The 19,022-nt window shown below is 46.5% G+C and overlaps 1 protein-coding gene across 1 annotated transcript in view; it reads left to right on the top strand.

Annotated features, from left to right (window-relative positions):
- The window catches only part of LOC138853427 (uncharacterized), a 249,477-nt gene that overhangs the window by 151,180 nt on the left and 79,275 nt on the right, over nt 1-19,022 (top strand). The window contains exon 2 of the mRNA XM_070089978.1: nt 5,184-5,353. Coding sequence (XP_069946079.1) covers nt 5,184-5,353 — 170 coding nt within the window. The remainder of the gene's footprint in view (nt 1-5,183; nt 5,354-19,022) is intronic.

The raw sequence follows: 19,022 nt of genomic DNA, 5'->3' as shown, positions 1-19,022 counted from the left end.
AGGAGTTCCGGAGTGTGTACCTCGATCGAGACAGAACACAGGACGAAAGGAAGACAATGAAAGAGAGAGTTCAAAAACGAAAGGAGAAATGGGAGGAAATGAAAAAGGAGAGCAGAATAACCCAGGATCAAATGGAAGGACAAGCGCACCCCACAGAAACACCTGCAGAAGGACTCCAGCCACGACACCCCCAAGGCAACTGAACAATCCAAACCAACCATCACACACCAATCCCTCTGTTTCCACCCCCCGCACCACAGTTGCAGTATTAGAACAGAAGTTGAAGGTTTGGTACACAAATGCAGATGGATTAACGAATAAACATGAGGAATGGCAAGAAAGAATCAATGAGAAGTCCCCAGACATCATAGCAGTTACAGAAACAAAACTCACGGAGACAATAACAGATGCAATCTTCCCACCAGGATACCAGATCATGAGGAAAGATAGAAGGGGCAGGGGGGGAGGTGGGGTTGCTCTGCTCATTAAAAACAGATGGAAATTCGAGAAAATGGAAGGCATAGATGAGACGGGAGAAAGATACTACATAGCAGGTACACTTCAGTCGGGGGAACACAAAGTGGTCATTGCAGTGATGTATAATCCACCACAGAACTGCAGGAGGCCAAGAGAGGAATATGAAGAGAGCAACAGAGCAATGGTGGACACACTTGCTGAGGTGGCAAGAAGAGCTCACTCCAGCAGAGCAAAGTTGCTGGTTATGGGGGATTTCAACCACAGGGAGATTGACTGGGAAAACCTGGAGCCACATGGGGGTCCCGAAACATGGAGAGCCAGGATGTTGGACATGGTGCTGGAAAACCTCATGCACCAACATGTTAAGGACACTACCAGAGTGAGAGGGGATGATGAACCAGCAAGATTGGACCTTGTGTTCACCCTGGGCAGCTCAGACATTGAGGACATCAAGTATGAGAGTCCCCTAGGAGCTAGCGACCACGTGGTTCTGTGCTTTGAATACATAGTAGAGCTGCAAGTGGAGAGAATAACAGGAGTTGAGTGGGAAAAGCCTGACTATAAAAGATGGGACTACATAGGGTTGAAGAACTTCCTGCAGGAGGTCCGGTGGGACAGAGAACTGGCAGGAAAGCCAGTAAATGAAATGATGGAATACGTAACAACAAAATGCAAGGAGGCAGTGGAAAGGGTTATTCCCAAGGGCAACAGTAACAACAGGAAGACCAGAACGAGCCCCTGGTTTACCCAACGGTGTAAGGAGGCAAAAACAAAGTGCAATAGAAAATGGAAAAAGTACAGAAGGCAGAGAACACACGAAAATAGGGAGATCAGTCGCAGAGCCAGGAATGTGTATGCACAGGTAAGGAGGGAGGCCCAGTGACAGTATGAAAATGACAGCATCGAGAATCAAGACTGACCCGAAACTGTTGTATAGCCATATCAGGAGGAAGACAACAGTCAAAGACCAGGTGATCAGATTAAGGACAGAAGGTGAAGAACTCACAAGAAATGATCAGGAGGTATGTGAGGAGCTGAACAGGAGATTTAAGGAAGTTTTTACAGTAGAGACAGGAAGGGCTGTGGGAAGACAGCACAGAAGGGAACATCAAGAGGGAATATACCAACAAGAGTTGGATGACATACGAACAACTGAGGAGGAGGTGAAGAAGCTCTTAAGTGACCTTGACACCCCAAAGGCGATGGGACCGGACAACATCTCCCCATGGGTCCTTAGAGAAGGAGCAGAGATGCTGTGCGTGCCTCTAACCAAAATCTTCAACACATCCCTTGAAACTGGGCAACTACCTGAGAAATGGAAGACAGCTAATGTAGTCCCCATATTTAAGAAAGGAAACAGAAATGAGGCACTAAACTACAGACCTGTCTCTCTGACATGTATTGTGTGCAAAGTCTTGGAGAAGATTATCAGGAGGAGAGTGGTCGAACACCTGGAACGGAACAAGATTATAAATGAAAACCAGCATGGGCTCATGGAAGGCAAATCTTGTATCACAAACCTCCTGGAGTTTTATGACAAGGTAACAGAAGTAAGACAAGAGAGAGAGGGGTGGGTAGATTGCGTTTTCCTAGACTGCAGGAAGGCCTTTGACACAGTTCCCCACAAGAGATTAGTGCAGAAGCTGGAGGATCAGGCGCATGTAAAAGGGAGGGCACTGCAATGGGTAAGAGAATACCTGACAGGGAGGCAGCAACGAGTCATGGTACATGAAGATGTATCACAGTGGGCGCCTGTTACGAGCGGGGTCCCACAGGGGTCAGTTCTAGGACCAGTGCTATTTTTGATATATGTGAATGACATGATGGAAGGAATAGACTCTGAAGTGTCCCTGTTCGCAGATGACGTGAAGTTGATGAGAAGAATTAAATCGGACGAGGATGAGGCAGGACTGCAAAGAGACCTAGACAGGCTGGACATGTGGTCCAGTAACAGGCTTCTCGAATTCAATCCAGCCAAATGCAAAGTCATGAAGATTGGGGAGGGGCAAAGAAGACCGCAGACAGAGTATAGGCTAGGTGGACAAAGACTACAGACCTCACTCAGCGAGAAAGACCTTGGGGTGACCATAACACCGAGCACATCACCGGAGGCACACATCAACCAAATAACCGCTGCAGCATACGGGCGCGTGGCAAACCTGAGAATAGCGTTCCGATACCTTAATAAGGAATCGTTCAAGACACTGTACACTGTGTATGTTAGGCCCACACTGGAGTATGCAGCACCAGTCTGGAACCCACACCTGGTCAAGCAAGTCAGGAAGTTAGAGAAAGTACAAAGGTTTGCAACAAGGCTAGTCCCAGAGCTCAAGGGAATGTTGTACGAGGAAAGGTTAAGGGAAATCGGACTGACGACACTGGAGGACAGAAGGGTCAGGGGAGACATGATAACGACATACAAGATACTGCGGGGAATAGACAAGGTGGACAGAGATAGGATGTTCCAGAGAGGGGACACAGGGACAAGGGGTCACAACTGGAAGCTGAAGACTCAGACGAGTCACAGGGACGTTAGGAAGTATTTCTTCAGTCATAGAGTTGTCAGGAAGTGGAATAGCCTAGCAAGTGAAGTAGTGGAGGCAGGAACCATACATAGTTTTAAGAAGAGGTATGACAAAGCTCAGGAAGCAGAGAGAGAGAGGATTCAGTAGCTATCAGTGAAGAGGCGGGGCCAAGAGCTGAGTCTCGACCCCTGCAACCACAATTAGGTGAGTACAATTAGGTGAGTACACACACACACACACACACACACACACGTTTATACCCGAAGGTGTAAGGAGGCAAAAACTAAGTGCACCAGAGAATGGAAAAGGTACAGGAGGCAAAGGACCCAGGAAAATAAGGAGATTAGTCGAAGAGCCAGGAACGAGTATGCACAGATAAGGAGGGAGGCCAAGCGACAGTACGAAAACGACATAGCATCGAAAGTCAAGTCAGACCCGAAACTGCTGTATAGCCACATTAGGAGGAAGACAACAGTCAAAGACCAGGTGATCAGGCTGAGGAAAGAAGGTGGGGAACTCACAAGAAACGATCAAGAGGTATATGAGGAGCTCAACATGAGATTTAAGGAAGTATTTACAGTGGAGACAGGAAGGCCTCTGGGAGGACAGAACAGAGGAGGACACCAGCAAGGAATATACCAACAAGTGTTGGATGACATGCATACAACTGAAGAGGAGGTGAAGAAGCTGCTAATGGACATTGATACCTCAAAGGCAATGGGACCGGACAACATCTCCCTGTGGGTCCTTAGAAACTGGGCAACTATCTGAGGTATGGGAGATGGCAAATGTAGTTCCCATTTTTAAAAAAGGAGACAGAAAAGAGGCACTAAATTATAGTCCTTTGTCACTGACGTGTATAGTATGCAAAGTGATGGAGAAGATTATCAGGAGGAGAGTGGTGGAGCACCTGGAATGGAACAAGAGTATAAATGCCAACCAGCATGGATTCATGGAAGGCAAATTGTGTGTCACAGACCTGGAATTTTATGATAAAATAACAGAAGTAAGACACGAGAGACAGGGGTGGGTTGATTACATCTTCTTGGACTGCAAGAAGGCCTTTGACACAGTTCCTCACAAGAGATTAGTACAGAAGCTAGAGGATCAGGCGCATATAACAGGAAGGGCACTGCAATGGATCAGAGAATACCTGACAGGGAGGCAACAACGAGTCATGGTACCTGATGAGGTATCACAGTGGGCACCTGTGACGAGCGGGGCCCCACAGGGGTCGGTCCTAGGACCAGTGCTATTTCTGGTATATGTGAATGACATGATGGAAGGGTTAGAATCAGAAATGTCCCTGTTCTCATATGATGTGAAGCTAATGAGGAGAATGAACTCAGATGAGGATCAGGCAGAACTTCAAAGAGACCTGGACACACTGGACACCTGGTCCAGCAACTGGCTTCTCGAATTTAACCCTGCCAAATGCAAAGTCATGAAGATCGTGGAAGGGCACAGAAGACTGCAGACGGAGTATAGGCTAGGTGGCCATAGACTGCAAACCTCGCTCAAGCAGAAAGATCTTGGGGTGAGTATAACACCGAGCATGTCTCCGGAAGCACATGTAAACCAGATAACTCCTGCAGCATATGGGCGCCTGGCAAACCTGAGAACAGTGTTCCGATACCTTAGCAAGGAATCGTTCAAGACACTGTACACCGTGTATGTCAGGCCCATACTGGAGTATGCAGCACCTGTTTGGAACCCGCACTTGATCAAGCACGTCAAGAAATTAGAGAACGTGCAAAGGTTTGCTACAAGGTTAGTTCCAGAGCTAAGGGGAATGTCCTATGAAGAGGCAAAGTCAGAGTTCTTTTCCAGAATGGTTGGTAATATACCACTGTGAATGAAGTACTTTTGACATTTCTTGAAGATTTCTGAGTGAGTTGTCTCTAAATTCATTAATTTTTTCACATTCCAGCCTGACTCAGGACTTGAGTGTTCGTTCTCTTTATGATACAAGGGATATTTAAGTTATTAATAACATATTCACAAAATAACATTAAACTCTTATAGGTTACTGAACAATACAAGGAAACCCATATAAATTATATTTAAAAGTTTGGAATAATTTTAAATATTAATATTCTAATACAAACAACACTTGAAACATAGGTAATCAAGAGATCAGTATTTTCGTTGTTATTAACGATATAATTGTTTTTTATACAGATGTTTATGTGGAGAGTAGTTATGGCAATGGGTGGTGCTGTGGCGGCTGTGGTAGCAGCTCCTGGAGGCAAACTGGAGGCCAGGGAGGACTCCAGTGTGTTGCCTGTAGAACATCGGTACACCAACACCACCTCCACTACTCCTCATCCTGTCGACGACCTAATGGACGCGTAAGTCTACTTACTGTCTCTGCTGTTTCATTTAAATCTAGACATCAATTTAAATATTCTAATATCAGATTTTAATTCCAATATTCTCATATCTGATTTGAATCTCCATAATTTGTAGATTTTCCCCTATATAGGTGTTCAGTCCTGTCTACACACTGGCTCATTTGTTTTGGCTGACACCTCTTAAAATATATTTCTACAATGTAATTTCTGGTAGATGCACAATATTTGTCTCAGTCTTTTGTGTTCGTGGTGATCGTAATCGTCTTCGACTACCAGTGAGGTGTATCTCTAGGGCCTAGGAGATACACCTCACTCAGGCCGGTGTAGGTGAGGCCTACTTAGGACCTAGGCCTCACCTACACAGGAACCCCTTGAAAATAAAAGGCCTACAATCTGAAAATCCCTTCCAAAAGATGTAAAAAGTTTCCCATCAGCCACCTGCTTCAAAAATGTAGTTAAAAATCATCTGCTTAGATAAATTACCTTAAAGCTTGATGTATCAATAATTACCTCATATTCATACTGGTGTTCTCACTATAACCAACTTTGTTTCAATATATTTATTAATCAAAAATATTCTGTCCCAGTATTTACCAATAAAAATGTTGTACCAAATTTTTACACAAGATTCGAAAATGTCATAAATCATAAACCTAATTGTTACTCTACATAAAATGTCAAACATTGTAAACAATAGCATTCTGGGAAATTAATTAATTGTATAATGATCCAGTAATTATAAGTTAATTTTAATGCTGCCCAAAATGTTCGGAATAAGAAGAAACTTCTTATAAAGTAGTTTATTCATACCACTTAACACAATACCACTTAACACAATACCACTTAACACAATACCACTTAACACAATACCACTTAACACAATACCACTTAACACAATACCACTTAACACAATACCACTTAACACAATACCACTTAACACAATACCACTTAACACAATACCACTTAACACAATACCACTTAACACAATACCACTTATATACTGCAGTACGATAAATTAGACACATGTGCAACTCTTGGGTATCTTTATTGCCGATGGTACCACCCACCTGTGATACTGCACTTCCACTAGTAGGTATCACATACCTGTGATACTGTACTTCCACTAGCAGGTACCACACACCTGTGATACTGTACTTCCACTAGCAGGTACCACACACCTGTGATACTGTACTTCCACTAGCAGGTACCACCCACCTGTGATACTGTACTTCCACTAGCAGGTACCACCCACCTGTGATACTGTACTTCCACTAGCAGGTACCACACACCTGTGATACTGTACTTCCACTAGCAGGTACCACACACCTGTGATACTGTACTTCCACTAGCAGGTACCACACACCTGCGATACTGTACTTCCACTAGCAGATACCACCCACCTGTGATACTGTACTTCCACTAGCAGGTACCACCCACCTGTGATACTGTACTTCCACTAGCAGGTACCACACACCTGTGATACTGTACTTCCACTAGCAGGTACCACACACCTGTGATACTGTACTTCCACTAGCAGGTACCACACACCTGTGATACTGTACTTCCACTAGCAGGTACCACACACCTGTGATACTGTACTTCCACTAGCAGGTACCACACACCTGTGATACTGTACTTTCACTAGCAGGTACCACCCACCTGTGATACTGTACTTCCACTAGCAGGTACCACCCACCTGTGATACTGTACTTCCACTAGCAGGTACCACACACTTGTGATACTGTACTTCCACTAGCAGGTACCACACACCTGTGATACTGTACTTCCACTAGCAGGTACCACCCACCTGTGATACTGTACTTCGACTAGTAGGTACCATCCACCTGTGATACTGTACTTCCACTAGCAGGTACCACCCACCTGTGATACTGTACTTCCACTAGCAGGTACCACCCACCTGCGATACTGTACTTCCAGTAGTAGGTACCACCCACCTGCGATACTGTACTTCCAGTAGCAGGTAAAACCCACCTGTGACACTGTACTTCCACTAGAAGGTACCACCCACCTGTGATACTGTACTTCCACTAGCAGGTACCACCCACCTGCGATACTGTACTTCCAGTAGCAGGTACCACCCACCTGTGATACTGTACTTCCACTAGCAGGTACCACCCACCTGTGATACTGTACTTCCACTAGCAGGTACCACCCACCTGTGATACAGTGCTTCGACTATACACAAATAACCCGCACATAGAAGAGAGGAGCTTACGACGACGTTTCGGTCCGACTCGGACCATTTACAAAGTCACACTAACCAGAAGTGGAGCACGACGGCTATATATAGGCAGGAAGAGGTAGTGGTGGTAGTAGTAGTAGTAGTAGTAGTGGTAGTAGTGGTAGTAGCAGTAGTAGTAGTAGTAGTAGTAGTAGTAGTAGTAGTAGTAGTTGTTGTAGTAGTAGTAGCAGTGGTAGTAGTGGTAGTAGTGGTAGTAGTGGGGAACTAAGGAGGAGGAGCCAGTCAAATGTCTTCTCTCCCAAACTCTCTACTCCTGGGAACTCTTCTGTCCTCTGCCTTCCCTACATTTCCGGTCTTTCTAATCTCAACAATTCTCTCCGTCCCTTAGACATCAAGCTTACTTTCCGCCAGACTAACACTCTTCGCACTAATCTCGCTCATACCTCTCCTCCCTCTACAGATGTTCCTGGTGTCTACTCTATTTCTTGCTCCTCCTGTCCTCTTCAATACTTTGGAGAAACTGGTCGATCTCTTTCTGACAGACTTAGGGAGCACAAAAATAGTGTTAGGCTTGCCGACACTAGCAATGCTCTTTCCTGTCACGTCAGAGATCACAGCCATCCTATAGACTGGTCTTCTGCTAAAACTGTCTTCCCTACTTCCAACTTTAACAGTCGCCGTCTTGTTGAATCTTCTCTAATACACAACTTTCTTGTATGAATCTTAGTCGTGGCTTTGTCTCTGTAGATGCCTTCCTCTCCCACTACATTGTAAAATGTTCCAAACTTCAGAACACCCGTGACTTAACCTGATTCCTCATTTTTTCTTCTTCTCCCTCTTCCCCTTTCCTCTTTCCATTTTTATTTTTGTCTTTCTTCTATCGCGTGTTTCTGTTCCTTCATTATTTATTTCATCACTTCCCCTTCCCCCCACCTCTGTGCACTTGCTCTCCCTCTGTGGGCACCTAGCTCCCTTGCAGTGCTCACCTGTCTTTATATTTGACTGGCTCCTCCTCCTTAGTTCCCCACTACTACCACCACTACTACTACTACTACTACTACTACTACTACTACTACTACTACTACTACCACTACTACTACTACCACCACTACCACCACTACCACCACTAACTCTTCCAGCCTATACATAGCCGTCGTGCTCCACTTCTGGTTAGTGTGACTTTGTAAATGGTCCAAGTCGGACCGAAAGGTCGTCGTAAGCTCCTCTCTTCTATGTGCGGGTTATTTGTGTATCGTTCCAGTCACGATATTGCGCCTTTTTTTTTGTTACATCGACTAGTAGGTACCACCCACCTGTGATACTGTACTTCCACTAACAAGTACCACACACCTGTGATACTGTACTTCTACTAACAGGTACCACCCACCTGTGATACTGTACTTCCACTAACAGGTACCACCCACCTGTGATACTGTACTTCCACTAGTAGGTACCACCCACCTGTGATACTCTACCTCGACTAGCAGGTACCACCCACCTGTGATATTGTACTTCGACTAGCAGGTACTACATACCTGTGATACTGTACTTCCACTAGCAGGTACCACACACCTGTGATACTGTACTTCCACTAGCAGGTACCACCGACCTGTGATACTGTACTTCCACTAGCAGGTACCACCGACCTGTGATACTGTACTTCCACTAGCAGGTACCACACACCTGTGATACTGTACTTCCACTATCAGGTACCACCCACCTGTGATACTGTACTTCCACTAGCAGGTACCACCCACCTGTGATACTGTCCTTCGACTAGTAGGTACCACCCACCTGTGATACTGTACTTCCAATAGCAGGTACCACCCACCTGTGATACTGTACTTCCACTAGCAGGTACCACACACCTGTGATACTGTACTTCCACTAGCAAGTACCACCCACCTGTGATACTGTACTTCGACTAGTAGGTACCACCCACCTGTGATACTGTACTTCCACTAGCAGGTACCACCCACCTGTGATACTGTACTTCCACTAACAGGTACCACACACCTGTGATACTGTACTTCCACTAGTAGGTACCACCCACCTGTGATACTGTACTTCCACTAGCAGGAATCACACACCTGTGATACTGCACTTCCAGTAGCAGGTACCACCCACCTGTGATACTGTACTTCCACTAGCAGGTACCACCCACTTGTGATACTGTACTTCCACCAGTAGGTATCACATACCTGTGATACTGTACTTCCACTAGTAGGTACCACCCAACTGTGATACTGTACTCCCACTAGCAGGTACCACCCATTTGTTATACTGTACTTCCACTAGTAGGTATCACCCACCTGTGATACTGTACTTCCACTAGTAGGTACCACCCACTTGTGATACTGTACTTCCACTAGTAGGTATCACATACCTGTGATACTGTACTTCCACTAGCAGGTACCACCCACCTGTGATACTGTACTTCCACTAGCAGGTACCACCCACCTATGATACTGTACTTCCACCAGTAGGTATCACATACCTGTGATACTGTACTTCCACTAGTAGGTATCACCCACCTGTGATACTGTACTTCCACTAGTAGGTATCACCCACCTGTGATACTGTACTTCCACTAGTAGGTACCACCCACCTGTGATACTGTACTTCCACTAGTATGTAACACACACTTGTGATACTGTACTTCAACTAGCAGGTACCACCCACCTGTGATACGGTACTTTCACTTGCAGGTACCACCCATTTGTTATACTGTACTTCCACTAGTAGGTACCACTCACCTGTGATACTGTACTTCCACTAACAGGTACCACACACCTGTGATACTGTACTTCCACTAGCAGGTACCACCCACCTGTGATTCTGTACTTCGAGTAGTAGGTACCACCCACCTTTGATACTGTACTTCAACTAGTAGGCACCACCCACCTGTGATACTGTACTTCGACTAGTAGGTAACATCCACCTGTGATACTGTACTTCCACTAGCAGGTACCACCCACCTGTGATACTGTACTTCCACTAGCAGGTTCCACTCACCTGTGATACTGTACTTCCACTAGCAGGTACCACCCACCTGTGATACTGTACTTCCACTAGCAGGTACCACCCACCTGTGATACTGTATTTCCACTAGCAAGTACCACCCACCTGTGATACAGTACTTCGAATATACACAAATAACCCGCACATAGAAGAGCGGAGCTTACGACGACGTTTCGGTCTGTCTTGGACCATTCACAAAGTCACACTAACCAGAAGTGGAGCACGACGGCTGTATATAGGCAGGAAGAGGTAGTGGTGGTAGTGGTAGTAGTAGTAGTAGTAGTAGTAGTAGTAGTAGTAGTAGTAGTAGTAGTAGTGAGGAACTAAGGAGGAGGAGCCAGTCAAATGTCTTCTCTCCCAAACTCTCTACTCCTGGGAACTCTTCTGTCCTCTGCCTTCCCTACATTTCCGGTCTTTCTAATTTCAACAATTCTCTCCGTCCCTTAGACATCAAGCTTACTTTCCGCCAGACTAACACTCTTCGCACTAATCTCGCTCATACCTCTCCTCCCTCTACAGATGTTCCTGGTGTCTACTCTATTTCTTGCTCCTCCTGTCCTCTTCAATACTTTGGAGAAACTGGTCGATCTCTTTCTGACAGACTTAGGGAGCACAAAAATAGTGTTAGGCTTGCCGACACTAGCAATGCTCTTTCCTGTCACGTCAGAGATCACAGCCATCCTATAGACTGGTCTTCTGCTAAAACTGTCTTCCCTACTTCCAACTTTAACAGTCGCCGTCTTGCTGAATCTTTTCTAATACACAACTTTCCTTGTATGAATCTTAGTCGTGGCTTCGTCTCTGTAGATGCCTTCCTCTCCCACTACATTGTAAAATGCTCCAAACTTCAGAACACCCGTGACTTAACCTGATTCCTCATTTCTCTTCTTCTCCCTCTTCTCCTTTCCTCTTTCCTTTTTTTTGTCTTTCTTCTGTCGCGTGTTTCTGTTCCTTCATTATTTATTTCATAACTTCCCCTTCCCCCCACCTCTGTGCACTTGCTCTCCCTCTGTGGGCACCTAGCTCCCTTGCAGTGCTCACCTGTCTTTATATTTGACTGGCTCCTCCTCCTTAGTTCCCCACTACTACCACTACTACTACTACTACTACTACTACTACTACTACTTCTACTACTACTACTACTACTACTACCACTACTACCTCTACTACTACTATCACCACTACCACCACTACCACCACTACCACCACTACCACTACTACCACCACTACCTCTTCCTGCCTATATATAGGCGTCGTGCTCCACTTCTGGTTAGTGTGACTTTGTAAATGGTCCAAGTCGGACCGAAAGGTCGTCGTATCGTTCCAGTCACGATATTGTGCCTTTTTTTTTTTATTTCGACTAGTAGGTACCACCCACCTGTGATACTGTACTTCTACTAACAGGTACCACCCACCTGTGATACTGTACTTCCACTAACAGGTACCACCCACCTGTGATACTGTACTTCTACTAACAGGTACCACCTACCTGTGATACTGTACTTCCACTAGTAGGTACCACCCACCTGTGATACTGTACTTCTACTAACAGGTACCACCCACCTGTGATACTGTACTTCCACTAACATGTACCACCCACCTGTGATACTGTACTTCTACTAACAGGTACCACCCACCTGTGATACTGTACTTCCACTAACATGTACCACCCACCTGTGATACTGTACTTCCACTAACAGGTACCACCCACCTGTGATACTGTACTTCTACTAACAGGTACCACCCACCTGTGATACTGTACTTCCACTAACAGGTACCACCCACCAGTGATACTGTACTTCCACTAGTAGGTACCACCCACCTGTGATACTGTATTTCCACTAACAGGTACCACCCACCTGTGATACTGTACTTCCACTAACAGGTACCACCCACCTGTGATACTGTACTTCCACTAACAGGTACCACCCACCTGTGATAATGTACTTCCACTAACAGGTGCCATCCACCTGTGATACTGTACTTCTACTAACAGGTACCACCCACCTGTGATACTGTACTTCCACTAACAGGTACCACCCACCTGTGATACTGTACTTCTACTAACAGGTACCACCCACCTGTGATACTGTACTTCCACTAACAGGTACCACCCACCTGTGATACTGTACTTCCACTAGTAGGTACCACCCACCTGTGATACTGTATTTCCACTAACAGGTACCACCCACCTGTGATACTGTACTTCCACTAACAGGTACCACCCACCTGTGATACTGTACTTCCACTAACAGATACCACTCACCTGTGATACTGTACTTCCACTAACAGGTGCCACCCACCTGTGAAACTGTACTTCCACTAACAGGTACCACCCACCTGTGATACTGTACTTCCACTAGTAGGTACCACCCACATGTGATACTCTACTTCGGCTAGCAGGTACCACCCACCTGTGATACTGTACTTCGACTAGCAGGTACCACATACCTGTGATACTGTACTTCCACTAGCACGTACCACATACCTGTGATACTGTGCTTCCTCTAGCAGGTACCACCGACCTGTGATACTGTACTTCCACTAGCAGGTACCACCCACCTGTGATACTTTACTTCCACAAGCAGGTACCACACACCTGTGATACTGTACATCCACTAACAGGTACCACCCACCTGTGATACTGTACTTCCACTAACAGGTACCACCCACCTGTGATACTGTACTTCCACTAACAGGTACCACCCACCTGTGATACTGTACTTCCACTAGTATGTACCACCCTCCTGTGATACTCTACTTCGGCTAGCAGGTACCACCCACCTGTGATACTGTACTTCGACTGGCAGGTACCACATACCTGTGACACTGTACTTCCACTAGCAGGTACCACACACCTGTGATACTGTACTTCCACTAGCAGGTACCACCGACCTGTGATACTGTACTTCCACTAGCAGGTACCACCCACCTGTGATACTGTACTTCCACTAGCAGGTACCACACACCTGTGATACTGTACTTCCACTATCAGGTACCACCCACCTGTGATACTGTACTTCCACTAGCAGGTACCACCCACCTGTGATACTGTACTTCGACTAGTAGCTACCACCCACCAGTGATACTGTACTTCCACTAGCAGGTACCACACACCTGTGATACTGTACTTCCACTAGCAGGTACCACCCACCTGTGATACTGTACTTCGACTAGTAGGTACCACCCACCTGTGATACTGTACTTCCACTAGCAGGTACTACCCACTTGTGATACTGTACTTCCACTAGCAGGTACCACACACCTGTGATACTGTACTTCCACTAGCAGGTACCACCCACCTGTGATACTGTACTTCCACTAGTAGGTACCACACACCTGTGATACTGTACTTCCACTAGCAGGTACCACCCACCTGTGATACTGTACTTCCACTAGCAGGTACCACCCACTTGTGATACTGTACTTCCACCAGTAGGTATCACATACCTGTGATACTGTACTTCCAATAGTAGGTACCACCCACCTGTGATACTGTACTCCCACTAGCAGGTACCACCCATTTGTTATACTGTACTTCCACTAGTAGGTATCACCCACCTGTGATACTGTACTTTCACTAGTAGGTACCACCCACTTGTGATACTGTACTTCCACTAGTAGGTACCACCCCCCTGTGATACTGTACTTCCACTAGCAGGTACCACCCACCTGTGATACTGTACTTCCACTAGCAAGTACCACCCACCTGTGATACTGTACTTCCACCAGTAGGTATCACATACCTGTGATACTGTACTTCGACTAGTAGGTACCACCCACCTGTGATACTGTACTTCCACTAGCAGGTACCACCCATTTGTTATACTGTACTTCCACTAGTAGGTATCACCCACCTGTGATACTGTACTTTCACTAGTAGGTACCACCCACTTGTGATACTGTACTTCCACTAGTAGGTATCACCCCCTGTGATACTGTACTTCCACTAGCAGGTACAACCCACCTGTGATACTGTACTTCCACTAGCAGGTACCACCCACCTGTGATACTGTACTTCCACCAGTAGGTATCACATACCTGTGATACTGTACTTCCACTAGTAGGTATCACCCACCTGTGATACTGTACTTCCACTAGTAGGTATCACCCACCTGTGATACTGTACTTCCACTATCAGGTACCACCCACCTGTGATACTATACTTCCACTAACAGGTACCACCCACCTGTGATACTGTACTTCGACTAGTAGGTACCACCCACCTGTGATACTGTACTTCCAATAGCAGGTACCACCCACCTGTGATACTGTACTTCCACTAGTATGTACCACCCACCTGTGATACTCTACTTCGGCTAGCAGGTACCACCCACCTGTGATACTGTACTTCGACTGGCAGGTACCACATACCTGTGATACTGTACTTCCACTAGCAGGTACCACACACCTGTGATACTGTACTTCCACTAGCAGGTACCACCGACCTGTGATACTGTACTTCCACTAGCAGGTACCACCCACCTGTGATACTGTACTTCCACTAGCAGGTACCACACACCTGTGATACTGTACTTCCAATATCAGGTACCACCCACCTGTGATACTGTACTTCCACTAGCAGGTACCACCCACCTGTGATACTGTACTTCGACTAGTAGGTACCACCCACCTGTGATACTGTACTTCCAATAGCAGGTACCACACACCTGTGATACTGTACTTCCACTATCAGGTACCACCCACCTGTGATACTGTATTTCCACTAACAGGTACCACCCACCTGTGATACTGTACTTCCACTAACAGGTACCACCCACCTGTGATACTGTACTTCCACTAACAGGTACCACCCACCTGTGATACTGTACTTCCACTAACAGGTACCACCCACCTGTGATACTGTACTTCCACTAGTAGGTACCACCCACCTTTGATACTCTACTTCGACTAGCAGGTACCACCCACCTGTGATACTGTACTTCGACTAGCAGGTACCACATACCTGTGATACTGTACTTCCACTAGCACGTACCACATACCTGTGATACTGTGCTTACTCTAGCAGGTACCACCGACCTGTGATACTGTACTTCCACTAGCAGGTACCACCCACCTGTGATACTGTACTTCCACCAGCAGGTACCACACACCTGTGATACTGTACTTCCACTAACAGGTACCACCCACCTGTGATACTGTACTTCCACTAACAGATACCACCCACCTGTGATACTGTACTTCCACTAACAGGTACCACCCACCTGTGATACTGTACTTCCTCTAGTATGTACCACCCACCTGTGATACTCTACTTCGGCTACCAGGTACCACCCACCTGTGATACTGTACTTCGACTGGCAGGTACCACATACCTGTGATACTGTACTTCCACTAGCAGGTACCACACACCTGTGATACTGTACTTCCACTAGCAGGTACCGCCGACCTGTGATACTGTACTTCCACTAGCAGGTACCACCCACCTGTGATACTGTACTTCCACTAGCAGGTACCACCCACCTGTGATACTGTACTTCGACTAGTAGGTACCACCCCCCTGTGATACTGTACTTCCAATAGCAGGTACCACCCACCTGTGATACTGTACTTCCACTAGCAGGTACCACACACCTGTGATACTGTACTTCCACTAGCAGGTACCACCCACCTGTGATACTGTACTTCGACTAGTAGGTACCACCCACCTGTGATACTGTACTTCCACTAGCAGGTACTACCCACTTGTGATACTGTACTTCCACTAGCAGGTACCACAAACCTGTGATACTGTACTTCCACTAGCAGGTACCACCTATCTGTGATACTGTACTTCCACTAGTAGGTACCACACACCTGTGATACTGTACTTCCACTAGCAGGTACCACCCACCTGTGATACTGTACTTCCACTAGCAGGTACCACCCACTTGTGATACTGTACTTCCACCAGTAGGTATCACATACCTGTGATACTGTACTTCCAATAGTAGGTACCACCCACCTGTGATACTGTACTCCCACTAGCAGGTACCACCCATTTGTTATACTGTACTTCCACTAGTAGGTATCACCCACCTGTGATACTGTACTTTCACTAGTAGGTACCTCTCACTTGTGATACTGTACTTCCACTAGTAGGTACCACCCCCCTGTGATACTGTACTTCCACTAGCAAGTACCACCCACCTGTGATACTGTACTTCCACTTGCAAGTACCACCCACCTGTGATACTGTACTTCCACCAGTAGGTATCACATACCTGTGATACTGTACTTCGACTAGTAGGTACCACCCACCTGTGATACTGTACTTCCACTAGCAGGTACCACCCATTTGTTATACTGTACTTCCACTAGTAGGTATCACCCACCTGTGATACTGTACTTTCACTAGTAGGTACCACCCACTTGTGATACTGTACTTCCACTAGTAAGTATCACCCCCTGTGATACTGTACTTCCACTAGCAGGAACAACCCACCTGTGATACTGTACTTCCACTAGCAGGTACCACCCACCTGTGATACTGTACTTCCACCAGTAGGTATCACATACCTGTGATACTGTACTTCCACTAGTAGGTATCACCCACCTGTGATACTGTACTTCCACTAGTAGGTATCACCCACCTGTGATACTGTACTTCCACTAACAGGTACCACCCACCTGTGATACTGTACTTCCACTATCAGGTACCACCCACCTGTGATACTGTGCTTCCACTAACAGGTACCACCCACCTGTGATACTGTACTTCCACTAGTATGTACCACCCACCTGTGATACTCTACTTCGGCTAGCAGGTACCACCCACCTGTGATACTGTACTTCGACTGGCAGGTACCACATACCTGTGATACAGTACTTCCACTAGCAGGTACCACACACCTGTGATACTGTACTTCCACTAGCAGGTACGACCGACCTGTGATACTGTACTTCCACTAGCAGGTACCACCCACCTGTGATACTGTACTTCCACTAGCAGGTACCACACACCTGTGATACTGTACTTCCGCTATCAGGTACCACCCACCTGTGATACTGTACTTCCACTAGCAGGTACCACCGACCTGTGATACTGTACTTCCACTAGCAGGTACCACCCACCTGTGATACTGTACTTCCACTAGCAGGTACCACACACCTGTGATACTGTACTTCCAATATCAGGTACCACCCACCTGTGATACTGTACTTCCACTAGCAGGTACCACCCACCTGTGATACTGTACTTCGACTAGTAGGTACCACCCACCTGTGATACTGTACTTCCAATAGCAGGTACCACACACCTGTGATACTGTACTTCCACTATCAGGTACCACCCACCTGTGATACTGTATTTGCACTAACAGGTACCACCCACCTGTGATACTGTACTTCCACTAACAGGTACCACCCACCTGTGATACTGTACTTCCACTAACAGGTACCACCCACCTGTGAAACTGTACTTCCACTAACAGGTACCACCCACCTGTGATACTGTACTTCCACTAGTAGGTACCACCCACCTGTGATACTCTACTTCGACTAGCAGGTACCACCCACCTGTGATACTGTACTTCGATTAGCAGGTACCACATACCTGTGATACTGTACTTCCACTAGCACGTACCACATACCTGTGATACTGTGCTTACTCTAGCAGGTACCACCGACCTGTGATACTGTACTTCCACTAGCAGGTACCACCCACCTGTGATACTGTACTTCCACCAGCAGGTACCACACACCTGTGATACTGTACTTCCACTAACAGGTACCACCCACCTGTGATATTGTACTTCCACTAACAGATACCACCCACCTGTGATACTGTACTTCCACTAACAGGTACCACCCACCTGTGATACTGTACTTCCACTAGTATGTACCACCCACCTGTGATACTCTACTTCGGCTACCAGGTACCACCCACCTGTGATACTGTACTTCGACTGGCAGGTACCACATACCTGTGATACTGTACTTCCACTAGCATGTACCACACACCTGTGATACTGTACATCCACTAGCAGGTACCACCGACCTGTGATACTGTACTTCCACTAGCAGGTACCACCCACCTGTGATACTGTACTTCCACTAGCAGGTACCACACACCTGTGATACTGTACTTCCACTATCAGGTACCACCCACCTGTGATACTGTACTTCCACTAGCAGGTACCACCCACCTGTGATACTGTACTTCGACTAGTAGGTACCACCCACCTGTGATACTGTACTTCCAATAGCAGGTACCACCCACCTGTGATACTGTACTTCCACTAGCAGGTACCACACACCTGTGATACTGTACTTCCACTAGCAGGTACCACCCACCTGTGATACTGTTCTTCGACTAGTAGGTACCACCCACCTGTGATACTGTACTTCCACTAGCAGGTACTACCCACTTGTGATACTGTACTTCCACTAGCAGGTACCACACACCTGTGATACTGTACTTCCACTAGCAGGTACCACCCA

The sequence above is a fragment of the Cherax quadricarinatus genome, chromosome 3 (genome assembly GCF_038502225.1).
Source record: "Cherax quadricarinatus isolate ZL_2023a chromosome 3, ASM3850222v1, whole genome shotgun sequence".
NCBI lineage: Eukaryota > Metazoa > Arthropoda > Malacostraca > Decapoda > Parastacidae > Cherax > Cherax quadricarinatus.
Note: the sequence above shows the minus strand (reverse complement) of the source record. Positions and strands in the feature narration are given on the sequence as shown.